Source organism: Nuphar pumila, chromosome 2 (genome assembly GCF_984573655.1).
Source record: "Nuphar pumila chromosome 2, dmNupPumi1.hap1.1, whole genome shotgun sequence".
Taxonomy (NCBI): domain Eukaryota; kingdom Viridiplantae; phylum Streptophyta; class Magnoliopsida; order Nymphaeales; family Nymphaeaceae; genus Nuphar; species Nuphar pumila.
Genome location: NC_143250.1, coordinates 104,934,056 through 104,954,417, shown reverse-complemented (window position 1 = coordinate 104,954,417; position 20,362 = coordinate 104,934,056). Strand labels below are relative to the sequence as shown.

The 20,362-nt window shown below is 39.8% G+C and overlaps 1 protein-coding gene across 1 annotated transcript; it reads left to right on the top strand.

The window, feature by feature from the left end:
* The first annotated feature begins 288 nt into the window (after positions 1–288).
* On the top strand, positions 289–19,099 carry LOC149846541 (endoribonuclease Dicer homolog 1-like). The gene is made up of 20 exons (XM_089998060.1): positions 289–1,656; positions 1,956–2,069; positions 2,516–2,726; positions 2,859–3,253; positions 3,341–3,569; positions 5,171–5,343; positions 5,532–5,654; positions 5,777–5,937; positions 12,784–13,017; positions 13,122–13,272; positions 13,359–13,541; positions 14,965–15,126; positions 15,207–15,302; positions 15,410–16,035; positions 16,403–16,503; positions 16,610–16,809; positions 16,887–17,798; positions 17,895–18,059; positions 18,132–18,496; positions 18,696–19,099. Exons 1-20 carry the CDS (start codon positions 517–519, stop codon positions 18,877–18,879), a joined length of 5,925 nt encoding a protein of 1,974 aa, XP_089854186.1. The 5' UTR covers positions 289–516; the 3' UTR covers positions 18,880–19,099.
* The last annotated feature ends 1,263 nt before the right edge of the window (positions 19,100–20,362 follow it).

Here is a 20,362-nt window from a genome sequence, read left to right as displayed (position 1 = left end):
TTTCTCGTTTTTTACCTTAAAAACTCCATAGGGTTTCACATTTCTCGCCACATCCTTACAATGACTTGTTTTTTAAATTCTCACCACGGTCCTCTGCTCTCAATTTCACATCATCCCTAAGATATTGCATATTTACCAAACAAACAAACCATGCTTTTACTCGGGCATCTTAAACAGATGTAACCGTTATATCAAACCCCTTCATCGTCGTGACGATGCAGAAGAGGGAGCGAAGGGCACAGTCAGAGAGAGAGAGAGAGAGACACACAGTATATTTAGAGAGAGAGAGTCAATAGTTAGTCAAAAAATCCCTGCACCCACACACACACAGGGACGGAGCGTGCTCCTCATCCTCCCCACCTCCTTAAATGCTCCATAGGGTTAGGGCTAGGGCTTTTAGGGTTTTGGCTTCCTTCCCCCTCTGCTTCTTCTTCTTCCTCTCTGCTGCTGCTGGTGGTGGTGAGAGCGGAGAGGAGGAGGAAGAAGCGTGCTTTGGAAGCCTAGTCCCGGGAGGAAATGGAGGGCCTCGGCGGTGGTAACTGTGGCGGATCGCCTTCGGCATTGGTGGTACCCGGCGCACCGCCGGATAAGGTCGACTTCGAGCCCTCCGTTGCCGGCGGCATGAATTGGGAAGTGCATTCGAGGTCCTCCTACTGGCTTGACGCATGCGAGGACATCTCCGACTTCATCGACATGCTGCCGGATTTCGACCCCGGGAAGGTCCCCGGCGACGATGATTACGGGCCCGTGGAGAATTCCTTCTTCGGGGGGATAGATTCCTTCCTTGAGAGCATGCACGGTGGCGGGTTTATGCCACCCGTGGCGGCGCCCACAGCGGAGGGCAAGGCTGCGGGTGGGAAGGAGGTGGCGGACGCCTTGGCGGGGAATGAATTAGCGGAGTTGTTCGTCGATGAGCTCGCCGAGGACTGTAAGTTGGAGGTGACGCTGGCGTGCTCTCAGTCGCCTTCGCAAGCGGGTGGGAACCGGGTGCGGGAGGAGGAGAATGGAGAAAGGTCGTGGCGGGGGAGCTGGGCGGAGGGGCGGTCGAGGGAGGGGGATGGTAGGAGGAGGAATAGGGAGTGTGAGGAGAATGGCGGGAAGAGGAGGCGGACGGGTGGCTGTGATAGGTACCCCTGCTCGGGAGGTCGCTACGGGGTTTCGAGGGAGAGGGAGCGGGCTTGCAGGAGGAGGGAGCGTGATTGGGATGACAGAGAGCGGAGGGATAGGGACAGGGATCGGAGCAAGAGGGCGAGGGAAGGCGTCGATAGGAGGGAAAGGGAAAAGGAGCGGAAGGGTTATTGGGAGAGGGATCGATCGGGAAAGTTGGTGTATCGTCAAGGAGATTGGGAAGCTGATTGGGAGCGGGAATCATCCAAGTCGCGTGAAAAGCAGGATTCTCCTGAACAGGCAAGGAGTGGGATGGAGAAGAAGCTGGACGTTAAGAAGGAGAAGCCGGCCGAAGAACGGGCAAGGCAGTACCAGTTGGAAGTCCTTGAGCAGGCAAAAACCAAGAACACTATTGCCTTTCTGGAAACCGGGGCGGGGAAGACGCTCATCGCCGTTTTGCTGATCAAGAGCAAGCACATGGAAATGCTCAAGAACAACAAGAAAATGCTGGCGATCTTCTTGGTACCGAAGGTTCCGCTTGTTTATCAGGTAGGGGTTGGATGTGTAGAAATGTTTTGAATTTTGCATTTTCCTTGTTACTTTAAATCGTTTTGTAATTGGATTTTGTCGAGTGAAATTAATGTGCAGCAGGAGGAGAAACACCAATACATACGTGAATGCTTTTGCTTTGATTGTTTGAATTGGTTCTTAATCCAATGTTTCATAGAAAATTTGCATGTGCGATCTTTTCTCTTCCATCGTCTGTGGTGATCTTTTTAGGTTGTTTTTTCTTTTTTTCGATGGATTGGACATCTTGTTGACATTTCTACCTTCTGTTTTTACTTCAGCAAGCAGAAGTTATTCGCGAAGGTACGGGCTACAATATTGGCCATTACTGCGGTGAAATGGGTCAAGATTTTTGGGATGCTCGAAGGTGGCAACGCGAGTTTGACACAAAACAAGTAAGTGAAACTGGTAAATGGCTGATAAACAGTTGATAAGCGTCCCTCTCCTCCTGTTTTATTGGACTTCTTTTAGCTCAACCTCAAATTGGGTATTTGATGATGTGAGGAAAGTGAAAAAAAAAACTCTACATAAAGACATAAATTCAACATTAATTTTAGATATGTCGAATGCATCCGTTTGTACTGAAATTACAACTTTCTACTACATGTGCTATTGAGACTTGGCTTGGGGGGAACTCCTTTAAGAAAAGGATTGGTTTCTTGTTTGTTAGTTCAAAAGCAAGTTAGTAGTCATGTGATTTCAAACATCCGGGACAGAATGTTAGCCCAGTGCAAAATAGGCATTTCATTATTGATGTGATTATTTTCCATTTTTCTTTTTTTCACTGTATATTTTAGTGTGATCGTTCTGCCTTTGCTGTGACTACTTATTCCCACCGCAGGTACTAGTAATGACAGCTCAAATTCTGCTGAACATTCTCAGGCACAGCATAGTAAGAATTGAAGACATTCATCTCCTGATATTGGATGAATGCCATCATGCTGTGAAGAAACATCCATATTCATTGGTGATGTCAGAGTTTTATCATACAACACCCAAGGAGAAGAGACCTTCTGTTTTTGGAATGACGGCTTCCCCTGTCAACCTGAAGGGTCTGATTGCTGAATTCCTTCCATTCTTCTGCAAGTTTTCATCATTCTGTTGGATCTGTTTTTGTTTGAATGCTCTAGAATGTTTTTATCAAGCATGGTCTCAATTGGTCAAAGTGTTTTGTTCTCTTACAGGAGTTTCCAGCCAGGAGGATTGTGCCATAAAAATTCGCAATCTTGAAAGCAAACTGGATTCGATTGTATGTACCATAAAAGACCGAAGGGAACTAGAAAAGCATGTCCCAATGCCCTTGGAAGCTGTTGTGAAGTATGACAAGGCAGCTGTTTTGTGGTCTCTCCATGAGAAAATAAAACAAATGGAAGTTGCTGTGGAGAAAGCTGCCCTTGCAAGCTCAAAGAGGAGCAGATGGCAATTTATGGGAGCAAGAGATGCTGGAGCCAAGGAAGAATTGCGGCTTGTTTATGGTGTCTCCGAAAGAACGGAAAGTGATGGAGCTGCTAATCTGATTCAAAAATTAAGGGCAATCAATTATGCCCTTGGTGAACTTGGGCAGTGGTGTGCGTATAAGGTGGTTTTCAGTGCATTGACTTATTCTTAATCATATGGTACATGGTTTCAATGCTGATCTATGTCTGAGTTACTGTTGTCTTTTTAGGTGGCACATTCATTCTTAACAGCCTTGCAAAGTGATGAACGGGCTAATTACCAACTTGATGTCAAATTTCAAGAATCATACCTAAAGGATGTTGTGGCCCTCCTGCAGTGCCAGTTGTCTGAAGGAGCTGTGCCAGATAAAGATCCAGATAATGTCAATATGAAGAGTAACGATATTCAGGAAAACGATAATGATGAAATTGAGGAGGGTGAACTGCCAGACAGTTATGGTAAGTGTTGCTTTTTCAGTTAAAAAATGTTGTTTGATGATTGATCTATGTGTGCACTTTACAAGATATCTTCTTCTTACATGTTTTAGTAGAGCTGCAAGCTTTTGAACTTGTTGCTGCTTGTGAATGAATCCTCTTCTTCTTCTTACATGTTTTACTAGACTTGCAAGATTTTGACCTTGTTGTTTCATGGTTAAATGAATCCTGATACTGATAAAAAGAATATTCAAAGTTGTTTTTTCCTATCCCTTTCCCTTAAGAAATACTCTTTTTAAAGTACTGTATCATGCCATTTACAGAATTTTGAAGTACTGCTCCATCTCAGTTCCTGCTTACTGTTGGTTAAATTTCTTGGTCTTTGTGGTAGCACTCCTAAAGCTACTTTCATGAAGTACTGATTTCTTGGACCCTTGGTATAAAATAACTGGAAAATCTTCCAATCTGTCACATATACATGGACATGGGTACAGGTCACGACACAAATATAGTTGGTATGACAGAGTTTTGTAAAACTAGGACACAAGGACACTATATATATAGTAATGTTTTATTACAAATGTTTGCAGGTACAAGCATAGTTTTAAAACCCATTGACTCGTCACTCGGCTCATCCATGATTATTCATGACTCAACCAGGTCAACCCGATGACTTGGCTGGGTCATGTTAACTTTATATTTTATATAAAATATGTAATATATGTATATATTATGTATATTTTATAGTATATTATTAATATATTATATATAATATGCATTATATGATATTTTTATAGTATGTTTAATGTATATTTTTATTAATATATGTATAACCTTCTTTTTATGTATAATATACATAATATTTATATTATATTTCAATTATATATATATATATATATATATATATATATATATATGACTTGGTCGGATCATGAGCTCACTTAGCTGAGTCATACTAAAACTCGGCTGAGTCAGCCCATGACTCTGCCGGGTTTTTTTCATTTTCGGGTCATTCACTGGTTTGACCCAGTAAGTGACCGAGTTAACCGAGTCACTGGGTTGACTCGGCGAGTTTTTAAGCCTTGGGTACAAGCACCTCTGGATCTCCATGACGCAGGTTGTTTTGATCCAGTCGGACCTCATGGATAGATTCATCATGTCGAAAACAGTGGGGATGAGCCTGTTTGATATTTACAGGGAGAAACCACCCCCAGGATCAGAGACCTTGCTGCGCTGGATCTGCCTGCCGTACTTACAATCAATGTCCTGGCAGCGTAAAACTCCATGGGCTTACCCCTTGCCACAGGGTGCTGCCAGTGGGGATGGGCCTTTGAATCATTTTTTTTCGATGAAAAACTACAATTTTTATCACACATTTTAAGCTGTGGACTTTTGAAGCATTATCAAAACCTGCCTATGTGTTGTAATCAGATGATCTGACTCAATTCCCACTAAGAAAACCATGTAGATCACGTCTGATGATTTTTGCTTGTTAAACTTCTGGGAAAGTATCACACATTTTTGCTTTTCCTGGCCAGTTAAAAAAGCTGATGATTTTACTTGTTAAACTTCTGTTCCTGGTCAGCTGATACACTGACCTCCTTTGTTCACTGTTTGCAATGTAGTTGTTTCTGGTGGAGAACATGTTGATGTGATAATTGGTGCTGCAGTAGCAGATGGAAAGGTAACCCCTAAAGTGCAGTCATTGATTAAGATACTTCTGAAGTACCAACATACAGAGGACTTCCGTGCAATCATATTTGTGGAGCGAGTTGTCGCCGCCTTGGTTCTTCCAAAGGTTGATGGTTTAACTACCTTTCTATTTGTTTAATTTAAACATGAAATCTGTTGGAGATAATGCCCTTTAGACTTTAGTGTTAGTGATATAGTCTAAAAATTCTTTTCAAGAAAAAAAAGTTGGTGATGTAGTCTAAAAATTCCCCTGGTTACATATTGTCTTTGTTTGTTTTTTATACAAAAGAGCAGGTGTTTGCTGAGCTTCCGTCATTAAGCTTTATCAAATGTGCTAGCTTGATTGGGCATAACAATAATCAGGAAATGCGCACGTGTCAAATGCAGGAAACCATATCTAAATTTCGTGATGGCCGTGTATGTACATGCTTTTCATTGCAATCTGAGTTTTCTCTATATTCACTCATAGAGGGTTTAATATGAGCATTTATGTTCAAGTAAATTCTTAGGTGATGGCTGCTGATGGTTCCAATTTCCAGGTTACATTACTCGTGGCTACTAGCGTGGCTGAGGAAGGCCTGGACATTCGGCAGTGCAATGTCGTCATTCGCTTTGATCTTGCTAAAACAGTTTTGGCATACATTCAGTCTAGGGGTCGGGCAAGAAAACCGGGGTCTGATTACATATTGATGCTGGAGAGGTACGTGTTCCTATATTTGCTGTCAGTTCATGGATAAGCTTGTGGGCTTAGAAGACACGCAGATACACAACATTTTTTTCATCCACCATAATAGGTACCATCATCCTGCTACTAGAATTGAATCAGTTGTATAGGATTGGATTGCAGTAAAATGATTAGCATACTACACACTTCAATCTTTGACTTTGATATTAATAAACCTTTCTGGAATTCCACAATGTGATTGATTGTATTGTAATTGGATAACTTGTATAATGAAATAGTCTTATAAGATTCAATTACCGCATACAGTTTGCAATCTAACATGCTTCACATGGGTGGGATGTATTTCCAGATAGCATTTTTCAGAGAATACAATTTGTTATTCATAGAATATGTGACTTCTTTGAAACCATATTATTTTTATTTTTGTTGGGTGTATAAATTTGTGGTGAACCTCCACAAAAGGCTGTGGAGTTTACAGCTCCATGTGTAATGGGGGGCTATCAACTTCCACGACCATAGTTCACTGCAAGTTCTACTCTTAACAAATTTTAAGATAACATAGGTGGTTTCATCAGAGTTGCTAGTCAAGGAAGCGGGAGCGGGAGCGGGAAGCGATACAGAAAGTGGGAAGCGAGGCACTTATAAAATTTTAGGAAGCGGGAAGCGCAGGACGATTTAGGAGCGATCTGGAAAGCGTCTCGAAAGCGACCTAGGAAGCGTCTCAGAAGCGACCTAAGAAGCGAATCAGAAGCGATCTAAGAAGCGAAGAAGGAAGCGACATAGGATTTGAATGAGAATCGAATAAGAATTGAAAGGGAAGCAAAAATGTAATTATATATTTTAATTTTATCAAAAAATAAGATTTATTTCATCATTGACAAAATAAAACATGTATCTAAGACAATAAATAATATAAGTTACAATTATTTAACAAATGCATCATTTGCAACTTTCAAGCATTTAAAAAAAATGTATCAAGAAAAGATCATAATTCACATTCATGTTGCAACCATTTAACAAATGCATGTGAGCACTAAATAATACATTAAGAAAACTAATAAATTTGATTAAAAGACGTACATTTTTCAATGAAAGAATCAAATGACTTGATTGTTGTAAATCTTGTGATATCTGCAACATAAAAAATGAGAAATCAATAAATCCAAAGATTACATAGAGGTATGGTTAAAATTTTAAGCTATAAAGTTCTAAAGTGTAAATTATAAGCTATAAAATTCTAAACTAGAAACTTAAAATTAACATAATCCACTACTTCACTTCATCATGCAAGGTTCAAAATAAAAGTACATATCAAACCAACAAAATATTACAAAACCATGACAAAAAAAGTAACATAAAAGTTTATAAGTTAGACTACTCCAACTACATCATCAAAAGAATAATTAAGAATTCAATAATTCATTAATCTGTCGTCTTTCTCTTCTCTTTCAAGTCAGCAATAGATCGAGAACTTTCTGCATCATCACGTGCTTCTTGTCCTCCATGACCATGCTTTCTGCTCCTTCCTTCATTTCCTATAATGAATATGTTAAAAAATTAAAATATTCAAAACCATAATTTAAAATATAAAAAATACATATATAAAAAAATAAAAATAAAAAATACAAGATCAAGTGATCAACATACCTTGCCTAGGTCTCCTGCTAAAGAAACGATCAATCCGTTCTTAAGGAACTGATGGTCGCTCTTGTATATCTGCAGTTCTACAAGCTCTGTTGGATTGATTTGTATCATCTTCAACTTCATTTGTACGTATGATTATTGGAGGTAATGGAGCTCTTGTTTGTGCATCTTTGGGTTTTGATTTGAAAATAGTGCTTGATTGTTGTGCACTATCATCCAAATCTCTCCATCGCATATCCTCTAATCTCAACGTATTTTCTTATACAATAGGAAGTTCTGGATTGATATCTCATTTTTTACTAGGTCCTTCTTTGTAGCGATTGTTGTACCTTTTATAAGAAGAATATAAAATATGAATGCTAATAAACAATCAATGATAGAAAAAGAAAAAAAAATACCAAAACAAAAGTACAACACAGTTTAATTATACCTGTCAATCAATCGAAGATTAGAATGAATATACACTAAGGTATCAGCACGATCTTCGTTGAGCCTATTTCTTTTAACATTGTGAATATAACTATAGGTGCTCCACATTCTTTCTGCAGAAGATGTACTAATAAGTTGAGATAAAACCTTAATGGCTAATGCTCTTAACTCAGGTGTATCACCAACATAAAAATGCCACCAATTAAGCACCGACATTATAGGATTCAATGTATCTATTCTTGCTGCATTTCGGCTAAATCTTCTACTTTTTGATGCAAAAGCCACAAGTTGTGACCTATAAAGTGTAGATAGCTCTTCATTTTCAGCATTTATGACTTTAAGCGCGAGCATTGCACCGTCTAAGATATCATTATCCTTTTTTGCAAAAAAAATGTTTAATAACTATAACAAGAAAATGCAAATGAAATAATAAAATAATTAAATCATTAAACTTTAAACTTTATTAAATAGATAAAATAAAATTTTTACCAGGAGAAACTCGTTTGACCCTTCTTGCTGCTGGGATCTTGAGATACTTTGACTCGTAATATTTTGGAGTAAGCATGTGGGCTAGACTATGGAGATGCACATTCATTCTATCCCATCTATTTGAGACAATCTTATGAATCTTTTCATATAAATCTGGTTGTCCTTTTAGATTGTCTTTGATTTCTCCCAACATGTTGTCCATGCCTTCATACACTTCACCAATTATAGGGCCTTCCTGATCACAAAATTTAATCATATTATATATGGGTTTTGTAATCAATAATGCTAAACATATAAAATCCCAATATTCTTCATCAAGAATAGTTGTTTTTGTTGTAACAACCTTTTTTTTTATAGTTTCATCCATGCATGATTGCTTTCACTCGCTCCATCTATCTGAAATTACTGTGAGCCTCAAGCTCTCTCTCACATAATGCAAGCGCTTCAAAGTAGTATAATGTGAAGCAAACCTTGTTTTTGCAATCTTTATTAACTCTAATTTTTCATTGCTTCTAAAGATTGTTAGTGCTTTTGAATGATTTTGATATACTTCACAATTTCTTTATTCTGCAAATATGTTTCTCCCAACTAATGAAACTCATGTGCTAAATCCTTAAAGATCAAATTAAGTGTGTGCACAACGCAAGGTGACCAAAAAATATACTTATACGTTTGTTTTAATTCTTCACCTGCTAACTTGCAATTTGCTGCATTATCTGTAATCACTTGCACTACATTAGAAGGTTCCATAAGTCTAAATCCCGTCTTCAAAAACTTGACAATGTTTGCAGTTGACTCTTGCACATTAGAAAAATCACTTGTATATAAGAACATCGAGCCAAAATAGTTTGATGCAAGTATATTTATCAAGTGTTTGTTCTTGATATTTGTCCAACCGTCGGAGACAATGAAAACTACAAATTCCTCAAACTTTTCTCGAAATTCATTCAACTCTTTGTGAACACTCTTTCTCACTATCAAGCAACATTGTTCGCGCTTTTTCATATGATGGGGGTTTATATCTAAGCACTTTATTAACTGCAGATATCATCTCTTCCCAATATGGTGATTGAAGCACATTGAAAGGTATGCCATTTGCACAAAAAAAATCTGATAATTTTGTGATCTACATCATCTTTTTCTACCTTTTTAAAGGTATCATGAATGTCAACTGTTTTTCGGCTTCCACTAGATGATGTAGTCATACTAATAGGCTTCTTCAGATTATCAATTCTTAATCTCCTTAACTCAAATGCACTTGATGAAACCTCCACTCGGCGAACTTGCTTCTTAATTTTTCTTGCCAATTCTGCATTTTTTGCAACTATAGGGCAAAAGGCAATCCCAACACTTTGTCTTTTTGAAGATCCTATGAGATGTGCAAAAACTCGAGTATATGACCCATGATAAATATTTTTGCAGTGCTTGCACATAAAAACCTGGGTTCCACCTTGCTTTCCTTGCCTACTCTTCTTTTGTTTCAATACATGATGTCATAACACTGTTGTTTTATGCATGCTAGGTGGTTCATCATCTTGGTCATCTTCAGAATAGTAGTCATCCAAGTCATTCTTTTTCATCTTCCTCATAAAAACAATTTTCATTTCTGTTCTCAAACTGATATAGACAATCAGAAGACCTCTTGCCCTTTCTTGCATTGTCCTTCCCAACACCACTAGACGATTCATGCTCCAAGTCCAAATTGTACAAAGAATCATCATCGTCATCATAATTATCATGATCATAGCTTCTGATAGTCATTAATGAAGCAAAGAACATGCAAATATACCTGTATCATAAAAGTATATGAATCAACCTAAAACACTTTAAAATTTTAAATAAGCATCATTCATAAAGATGAAGTATCTATCTATAATATACTATGATGAAGCAAACAAAAATAAAAAAAGAAAAGGAAAGGAAGTTCTTTCAAAAGATTGCATTTATGAAAAATTGTTAAACAAAGACAACATCACAATGAAAAAAGACAAAATTCAGATTGACACTTAATGGGAATTGGGTGAGGTAAATGTAATCTGAGACAGAAATATGCATTTCAGATTCTCAACTCTCAAGTCTCAATAGATTAAGACCATTAAAACATATATAGTTGTCTTTATATTGAGACAAGTTCACAAGGACAAATGGATGGCAATAAAAAAGAATGTAGATAACAAAAGAGCTCTATTATGCAGTACATCAAGTACCTGTTCTTACTACCCATGGACAAGTTACCTTCAGCCTAATACTTATAGTAATTAATTTGAACTTTTGAAGTCATTTTTTATTCTAAACACAGAAAGTGAAAACTCAGATGGCTCAACAAATACATTTTTGCTAATCTAGAAATCTAGACACACTAAAAAACTAAGTAGTGGTCATCATTTAAAGTGAATAACTCCATGTAATAGGGAAAGAATTCAACTTCTGAAATTTCAAGAGTCAAAAGAATTATGCTTCACCAAATGGAATCAGCTAAAACAAAAAACAAACTATTATTAACAGCAAAGGATGGAGAGTGAAGAACACAAATCAATGAAATCATTACTCTCATAATTTACAAATTACTAAAACAAAAAAATAAACATCATTTGGACCCAACGCAACCCACTATGCCTCTTAAATACCTAGTTTGGGTTGGATCCGTAAGAATCCAACCCAAACCAAAAGCCTCCACCAAACCATCCTCTCACCTACTCGGTTTGGGTTGAACCCATAAGGATCCAACCCCAAACCACTCTAACCCCCATTTATACCTAATCTCAGTTGGTTGGAACTTGGATCCAACCCATACAATAAGGCACCCACCACCATCTATAACCCCCACTCTCTGTGTTTTTTTTTTACCCTCTCTCTTTGCTTTCTTCTTCTCCCTCTCTTCTCACTCTCTCACCCTCTTGGTGTTCACCCCCCTCAGCGTGCACGCCTCACACACCACCATCTCTACCTCCAGTGAACCCCAACCCACCGGTGGTCATATGCGGAGCTGGGGAGGGGTGCGGGGGGCAGAACTGGGCTGTAGCCCAGTCCTGCCTCCCAGTCCAGTTAAATTTTTTTTTAAAACCCAGTCCTAGCCCAGCCTTGTCCCAAATAGTTTGATTTGTCCATATGAAACAGATTTTTATTAATAATTGTAGCCATTTTTTATTTTATCTCAAAAAAAAAATTCTGGGGCATTGCCCCAGAACCCCAAACTATCACATCAATTTTTTTTTGCTACATCCCTGTTTACCCCCCCCCCCCCCCCCCCCCCTCACATGAATCCTAGCTACGCCCTGCCGGTGGTGCTCCCTGTTGGAGCCTCCTCCCCCAACCTTCTCCCTCTTTGTATGTCTCTGTCGAGCCACCCCTCATGCCCAACACTGCCACTTGCCATGCACAGGTGGTCAGAGGTCCTCCTCTCCCTAGCTGGCAGAACCCAACCGTCACCCTGCGCCCAGTGTGCCCTTGCTTCGTGTTGGGACTGATCGAGCCCTCCAACCCAACCCTTGCTTCTTGCTGCCCCCTTTTCACCAAGGACCTAGCAGATCCAAAACTCATAAAAAAAAGGTCGAGAGGCGAAACAGATTCGAGATAGAGAGAATGAGAGAGAGTGAGAGAGAGAGGGTGAGAGAAGAGATAGCGTACCTGAAGGTCCTGAACATCTTTATCGCCGGAAGTCGGTGGAGGCCATCGGAATTTTTTGAGGTCGCCGGAACTCGTCGAAAACTCGAGAGAGAGAGAGAGGGAGGAGCCGGATGATACGTGAAAAAACAAAACCCTAAGCCCCTCTCGATTTTATTTTTTTCACGGGTTTTGTAAAATACCCATTTTATCCTTAGTAAAAAACATATTCATGTGTAAAAAAAAATTAAGGGCAAATTCGTCCTTTCCACAATAGCGTCCCCATTATCGGGGTACGCATCCCCCTTTAAAGGGAATCACGTTCCCCTTTAAAGGGGGACACACTTCCTCAATTGAACCTGCGCTTCCCCTCGCATTTCGAAGCGCCGCGTTTCGCGCTTCCGAAGCGCGCTTCCCCTATTCCATAGGCGTTTCCGGTAACTCTGGGTTTCATGCATTAATTGTCAGTGACAATTAATGCATGAACCATCCATATCCTAAAAGTTTTCAGGGTTATGAACTTTGGGTGAACTTATTAACATACATCTATTGGTCATGGAAGTTAACAACTTGTTCTTTGAACAACATTGTGTCTATTTTTTCAGTTGCTTGTTTTACCTTCTGTATGCTTCTTCAATGAAACTTTTTTCTTCTTATTTATGAAATTCAAGTGTCTAAAACCACTAAAAATGTCAGGGGTAATTTATCACATGAAACATTTTTAAGGAATGCACGAAATAGTGAGGAAACTTTGCGGAAGGAAGCAATTGAGAGAACCGACCTTAGTCATCTTAAGGGAAATTCAAGGTTTATTTCAGTTGAGACGGCACCTGGATCCATGTATCAGGTCGAGTCAACAGGTGCCATTGTCAGTCTGAACTCTGCGGTTGGGCTTATACATTTCTACTGCTCTCAGCTGCCAAGTGATAGGTATTTTTCTTTTTCAAGTTTTGGGAATATTTTGTTGCAGGATTGGGCATTTGACATGTTTCATTGCATTTTTTTCTGTATGCCTGTTTTAACCTCCTATTTAGGTACTCGATTCTTCACCCTGAGTTCATCATGGAGCGTCATGAGAAGTCCGGGGGTTCTACTGAATACTCATGCAAACTTCAACTTCCTTGCAATGCCCCATTTGAAAAGCTGGAGGGTCCTCTATGCTGTTCAATGCGTCTTGCACAACAGGCATGTTAATGCAATCCTGGTTGCTTATAGCGGAACTGTTAGTTTGTTTTGTCTAAAAATGTATTTCACATCTCCGTCATTTCCAGGCTGTTTGTTTGGCTGCATGCAAGAAGCTCCATGAGATGGGCGCATTCACCGACATGCTTTTACCTGATAAGGGGAGCAGCGAAGAGGCAGAGAAGGTTGATCAGAATGATGAAGGAGATCCACTTCCCGGAACTGCGAGACATAGGGAGTTCTATCCTGAGGGTGTGGCGGAGACACTACGAGTGGGTTTTTTTTGTTATTTATTATTTATTTGTTTCTTCTCTTCAGTTCGCAGCAGTCTATTTAGTGTGTGAGGCAGATTGGACTGGGTGAGTGCATGTCTAGGGTTCCAATTAGGTCCAAGTTTGGGTATATTACTATGTGTGATTTTTTTATCTGTATTTTGTTATACCACTGGGGGGCATTATCATCTGATTATACATGTGGTTGAAGCAAGCGATATAACATGATTACTAAATAGGAACTTGAAACAAGTCACCAACTCACAACTCATATGTTGCTAGAAGAGTGTTAAAAAATAATATCATAAAGTTCATTTGTCATTTTTTGGGAGGAAGTGAAAAGTTGACAAGTCATTCTTGATTGGCATAGTTGTACTATCTTGATGCAATATTAGAAGTGTTGGCTTGGCATGAGACACGGAGTCACTCGTGCTTTTTAGTGGGGATGATACTGTTTGTGTATGCCATAAATTTTTATGACTTAGATTTCATGTTTCTGCTTTTTTCACGATAAAAATGTATTCTGTGATTGTATTTACTGTCGGCGGATTGATGCATTCAGTAAATAGAATTTTGCTCCAAGATTAAGTTTGACCAGCTCTGTTAGTATTTTTGTGTACTGTGCTAGGAATAAGAACTAAAGGCAGTTGGCTGATGTTCATTTGAACATTTATCATAATGGCCCAAGTAAGTTGATATTCACTTCCCAATCAACTTACTTGGGCCTGTCGGGCTCTAATGGGCCAGCCTTCACCCCTAGATTTTAAAAAATATTGATAAATGTGAACGTGTTCATTTTGGATGCACAATATATCCTGATTGGGTCTCTTGCTGGCACAATGATAAATGTTCAGCCAAATCTTTGTCATGCAAGAATTGCTGATTTTATCTTAGCTATCCTGACATCTCTGTTGATATGGTGTCTGGTGCTTGCCCATTATGGGAATTCCATCCATGGTGAAATACAATTATGCAACCTGTATATGATTTTCATGTCATTTCCTTGCTACCATGGGATTTCTATGTTATTCTCTGTCGTTTACTGGTGAAATGCTTGTATTTCACAGAACTTGTTCTGACGGTGTCAGAGATTTTATGCTTACAAGAAGTTAAATGCTACTACCACTATTGCTTTACATTTCATGTTTGCTCTAGCATTATTTGTTTGAAACAGTAATATTTTGTGTGTACATCTGGGGCAGCTATTGCTGACATCTTGGCATGTTGTGACTGTCACTTGATGGTCTTAAAGCTCTATAGCATGCTTTTATGTTTTATTTGGTTCTGTTCACAATCAGATATAATTTCTGGAAAATATTTGCTTGCTTACACTTTCCAGCATGTACTTGTTTGTTTGTTTCCTTTGGGATGTTGGGTTATGAATCACTAAAATTTTCTTCTGACATAATTGTTATTGTGTCAGGGGGATTGGATTCTGATTGGTAAGGATGGCTGCAACAATTCCAACTTGGTTAAGTTATACATGTATACAATAAAATGTGTAAATGTTGGTACCTCAAAAGATCCATTTGTGATGCAAGCATCAGACTTTGCTATACTTTTTGGTGCCAAAATGGATGCCGAGGTAATGCGTTGAATTCTCATTCATGTTGTATGAAGGGATGGATTTAGCTTAGAATCTATTCATGAAGTTCATTTGTTTAGGTCTCATCGATGACGATGGATCTCTTTGTTGCTCGAACCATGGTATCAAAGGCATCTCTTGTTTTCCGGGGATCCATAGAGATTACAGAGCAACAGGTTTCTTCTCGACTTTTATCTGCTCATATGATTTAGACCTGGAACCATTCACATGTGCATCCCTGGGAATAAAAATCTTTGACAACTTCTGCTATTGTTTTTCGCAGCTGGTTTCACTGAAGAGTTTCCATGTGAGGTTAATGAGCATTGTGCTGGATATTGATGTTGAACCCTCAACCACACCTTGGGATCCTTCAAAAGCGTATCTATTTGTACCAGTTGTTGAAGGACGTTTAGATTCTATGCAAGAACTTGACTGGGATCTTGTTTATAAGATAATTGACATGGATGCGTGGAACAATCCACTTCAGAGGGCTCGGCCTGATGTTTATTTGGGTACAAATGAAAGAACCCTTGGTGGGGACCGAAGAGAGTATGGGTTTGGAAAGTTACGCTATGGTATGGCATTTGGACAAAAAGCACATCCTACTTATGGCATTAGAGGCGCAGTAGCACAGTTTGATGTTGTAAAAGCTTCTGGGTTGATTCCCGATCGAGATGTTTTTGAAGGTGAATTAAATGGTGTTCCACTGCCTGGGAAATTGGTAATGGCAGATTCTGTCATTGATGCAAATGATTTAGTGGGAAGAATTGTGACTGCTGCACAATCTGGGAAGAGGTTTTATGTAGATTCTGTACGTTTTGACATGAATGCAGAAAATTCGTTTCCCAGGAAGGAGGGATACTTGGGCCCAATAGAGTACAGCTCCTATGCTGATTACTATAAACAGAAGTAAGAAACTATCCTGTATAGCTTCTCGATTTGGTTACTCAAGGGTACTGTATGCTTTCAATTTATTATTTTTTTTTTCAATCACAATTTCAAGTACTGGTTTCTGATCTTTCATAATTCATTCCCAGAGATGGGTGACACACTGGACTATTGTGCAGAAAGAAGCTAGAAGACAAATCATTGCGGCAAATAATCATGTATCTACTTTTGTTGTGAATTTTCTGGTATACAATTAGCTTGTAACCCAGACATTTCACAACCGGAGTAGATTCTGGGTTTTTTTACTTGATCCAAAGGCTTCTGCTTCTTCATGCGCAACAGTGTTCGTGCGTTCTGGTTACTCATTTCTGATACTTAACTTTGATAGGTATGGGGTGCAATTATTGTATAAGAAGCAACCTCTTATAAGAGGACGTGGTGTTTCATACTGCAAGAATCTTCTCTCTCCAAGATTTGAATCATCAGATGGTAATTCATTTCATTGTTACACATGTTTTAGATTTATAGTAGTCATTATATTTGTATGAATCCTCATGAGTTTCTAAATGATCATACTGTCATATTGGCGGTGCAGCTGCTGCTGGTGAGCCTGAAGATATGCTGGATAAGACGTATTATGTAATGCTGCCTCCCGAACTCTGCTTAGTTCACCCACTACCAGGGTCTCTGGTTCGAGGTGCCCAACGATTGCCTTCAATAATGAGGAGAATAGAGAGTATGCTGCTTGCTATTCAATTGAAGGATTTGATTAACTATCCTATTGCTGCTGTTAAGGTATTTCAGTCACAGAAGCTATCTGGCAGATTGTGATATTGTGAGGCCCTTGACAATGTTTTCTGCCTAATTTACAGATCTTGGAATCATTGACTGCAGCTTCGTGTCAGGAGACTTTCTGCTATGAGAGGGCTGAGCTGTTGGGGGATGCTTACCTTAAATGGGTTGTCAGTAAATTTCTTTTTCTTAAGTACCCTCAGAAGCATGAGGGGCAGCTCACTAGAATGAGGCAACAGATGGTGAGCAACATGGTATTGTATCAGTATGCACTGAGCAAAGGGCTACAATCCTACATTCAAGCAGATCGGTTTGCCCCATCTAGATGGGCTGCACCTGGAGTATTGCCTGTCTTTGATGAAGATACCAAAGAAGCATCATCGTCATTTTTTGGTCAGGAAGGCTCTGATGCAGAAAAATTGCCATCAGAGGGTGCATACAGCGATGGCTACGAGGATGATGTAATGGAAGATGGTGAGATAGAGAGCGATTCAAGCTGTTTCAGAGTGCTATCTAGCAAGACGTTGGCTGATGTGGTGGAAGCACTAATTGGTGTTTATTACGTTGAGGGTGGGAAAGAAGCTGCTAGCCACTTCATGAGTTGGATTGGTATTCCGGTGGACTTCAGCCCACAGGAAATACCTTTGCCTTGTAAAGTTCCTGATAGCATTATGAGAAGTATAGACTTTGATGCGCTGGCAGGCGCATTAAATATCAAATTCAAAGAGAAGGGATTTCTGGTGGAAGCGATTACTCATGCTTCACGTCCTTCATCTGGAGTCTCTTGCTACCAACGTTTGGAATTTGTTGGGGATGCTGTTTTAGATCATCTGATAACAAGGCATCTTTTCTTCACATATACGGATCTCCCACCAGGTCGCTTAACTGACTTGCGGGCTGCAGCTGTAAATAATGAGAATTTTGCAAGGGTTTCTGTGAAGCATAAGCTACATGTGCACCTTCGGCATGGATCAAGCGCACTCGAAGCACAGGTTCGGTACTGACAAAGTTGCAAAGTCAACTTTATAGATCGTGTTTTGAGTTTGTTTGACATGTTTTTGGATCTCATGCTTCGCTTTCATGTACAGATCCGTGAATTTGTGAAGGATGTCCAAGATGAACTTAGTAAACCAGGGTTTAATTCCTTTGGTCTTGGAGACTGCAAGGCACCAAAAGTACTTGGTGATATCGTTGAATCTATTGCAGGTGCAATTTTCCTGGATAATGACCTTAATACTGCTGTTGTTTGGAAGGTAAAAGTCAAGATCCAAGTAATGATATTGATTTTAGTTATTTCTGCCAAGTTCTCAAGTTTCTATCTGCAGGTTTTTCAACCACTATTGCATCCAATGGTGACGCCAGAAACACTTCCCATGCATCCAGTTCGTGAGCTTCAAGAACGCTGTCAGCAGCAGGCAGAGGGTCTGCAGTACAGAGCAACACGAACTGGTAATGTAGCTACTGTTCAGGTCTTTGTAGATGGGGTTCAAATCGGTGTTGCCCAGAACCCCCAAAAGAAAATGGCACAGAAATTAGCTGCAAGAAATGCACTAGTTATTCTGAAAGAGAAAGAGAGGGAATGCAAGGAAAAGAGTGACGATGGGAATAAGAAAAATGGTGTCCAGACATTCACAAGACAGACTCTCAATGACATATGCCTAAGGAGACAGTGGCCTATGCCTCAATACAGGTGCGCTATATGTTTAAATGTTAAAAGCTGTATGCAGAAAACCCCTAGTTGTTTTTGGCTTGTCACCTGACGCATCAAGATGTCTCCTGATTTTGTTACATATAACGGCATGCACCTCTCTCTCTCTCTCTCTCTCTGGTTTACTTGTTCTCCAGTAAAACAAATCCCTCATAGGCACTTTTGTTCTTTGAGGGTACAGGTGTATAAATGAAGGTGGTCCGGCCCATGCAAAGAGATTTACTTACTCGGTGCGCGTGAATACAACGGACAGAGGATGGACTGATGATTGTGTGGGGGAGCCTATGCCGAGTGTGAAGAAGGCAAAGGACTCTGCTGCAGTGATTTTGTTAGAACTTCTAAACCGATGGTATGGTACATCATAAATTGTTGTTCCTGATTGTTGTAGGTGATAATGGAATTGAAATTGGGCAGTAGGTCTGGGGTTTTTTCTTGCCTGCCAATGATCTGCCTTGTTTGTACACGCATAATTTAATTCACATTTACACGATGAGATTGGTGATTTTGTCTGTACAAGAGAAGAGAACAGTGTATACCATTTCTTTGAAAGTTATATTCAATAAAATATCATATATATTTTTTGCATTCTTTTCCATTCAGGAGCCATTCTATTAATGAAGTTTTTAATGACATGAAGACCTGGTTCACTAGAGCCTAGTTTTTGGATCAAACATAACCCACAATTTTGAAAACCTGAAACCGTACTCAACAAATTGCACCTATCTGCATCAGGGAGATTTACCTGGGAATAGAAAATCTAAGGTGTTGTAGATTGGTCTATTTTCTGCATGAAGCCAAACCTAAAGTCTATAAGAAAAAAGAAGAAAAAAAACAAACTTCAAAGTTAAACCGCCCTATAACGGCCTTATCTGGTACAATCACATTTCACATCTTTAATGTGCTGCTGCTCCTGAGAAGCCACCATCTTTCTGATAGAGAGTGGGAGCCACGGGGCCAAACTATGGGTGGACATCGCGCTGAGCCCTTATCGTATTGAGGCCCAACTCAGTTGTAATCGGGCCCGGGTTGGGCTGGGCCCTTTATGCCCCACCCAGGCCGGATTTGGGAGGGGTACCAGAAGCCTGATGGGCAGCCCAGCCCGATGGCCACTCTTAGGCCAATCAGCAGATGCTAGGCCCTTAGGTGCAGCGGCACATCAAAAACGTGATTGCACCTGATCGGGCCTCGCTCTACATGGGGTACCCACATGGGAGGCAGAGACATCCCTGCATCTTGTGTTTTGGTGGGCATATATTGTTGGAGCCAAAGCAGCAGGCTTCTTGGAGGGGTGCACAATGTGGTTTTACATTGTCAGTTAGCTCAAACAAGTCAGCCTGACCTGACATAACCCGATGCTCAATAAGGCCTAACAAGCCAAAACCCAACACTGACCACTAAAACCCTGATTGAACATTTATCCGGTTCTGGTAGGGATGCAAGTTTTAGGAAGGAGGTTTTGCAAATTTTAACTGTTCTACATTAGACTCGCATCTATCACGATAAAAATATCACTTTTTCTCAAATGCTTTATAATTTCTGAAACCTGTCCCATGTCCAAAATTATAAATAGCTAACTTTGTTATGACCTTTTTACCCTTCTCATGTGCTGAACATGAATTTGATGATGCACAGCCGATGGTGATGACTGAACAATCTCTCTCTCTCTCTCTCTCTCTCTCTCTCTCTCTCTCTCTCTCTCTCATGCGCATACACAAAGTGTTGTATGCCATAAAGTGGTAGTGTGCATGTCATATGCAGATCTTTGTTTCACTTGGAGGTCACGTCACGTAGTTCACAAGGCGTAACAAACTAGAAAACGTGAGCGTTTCACATCAGAAAGAAATTGGA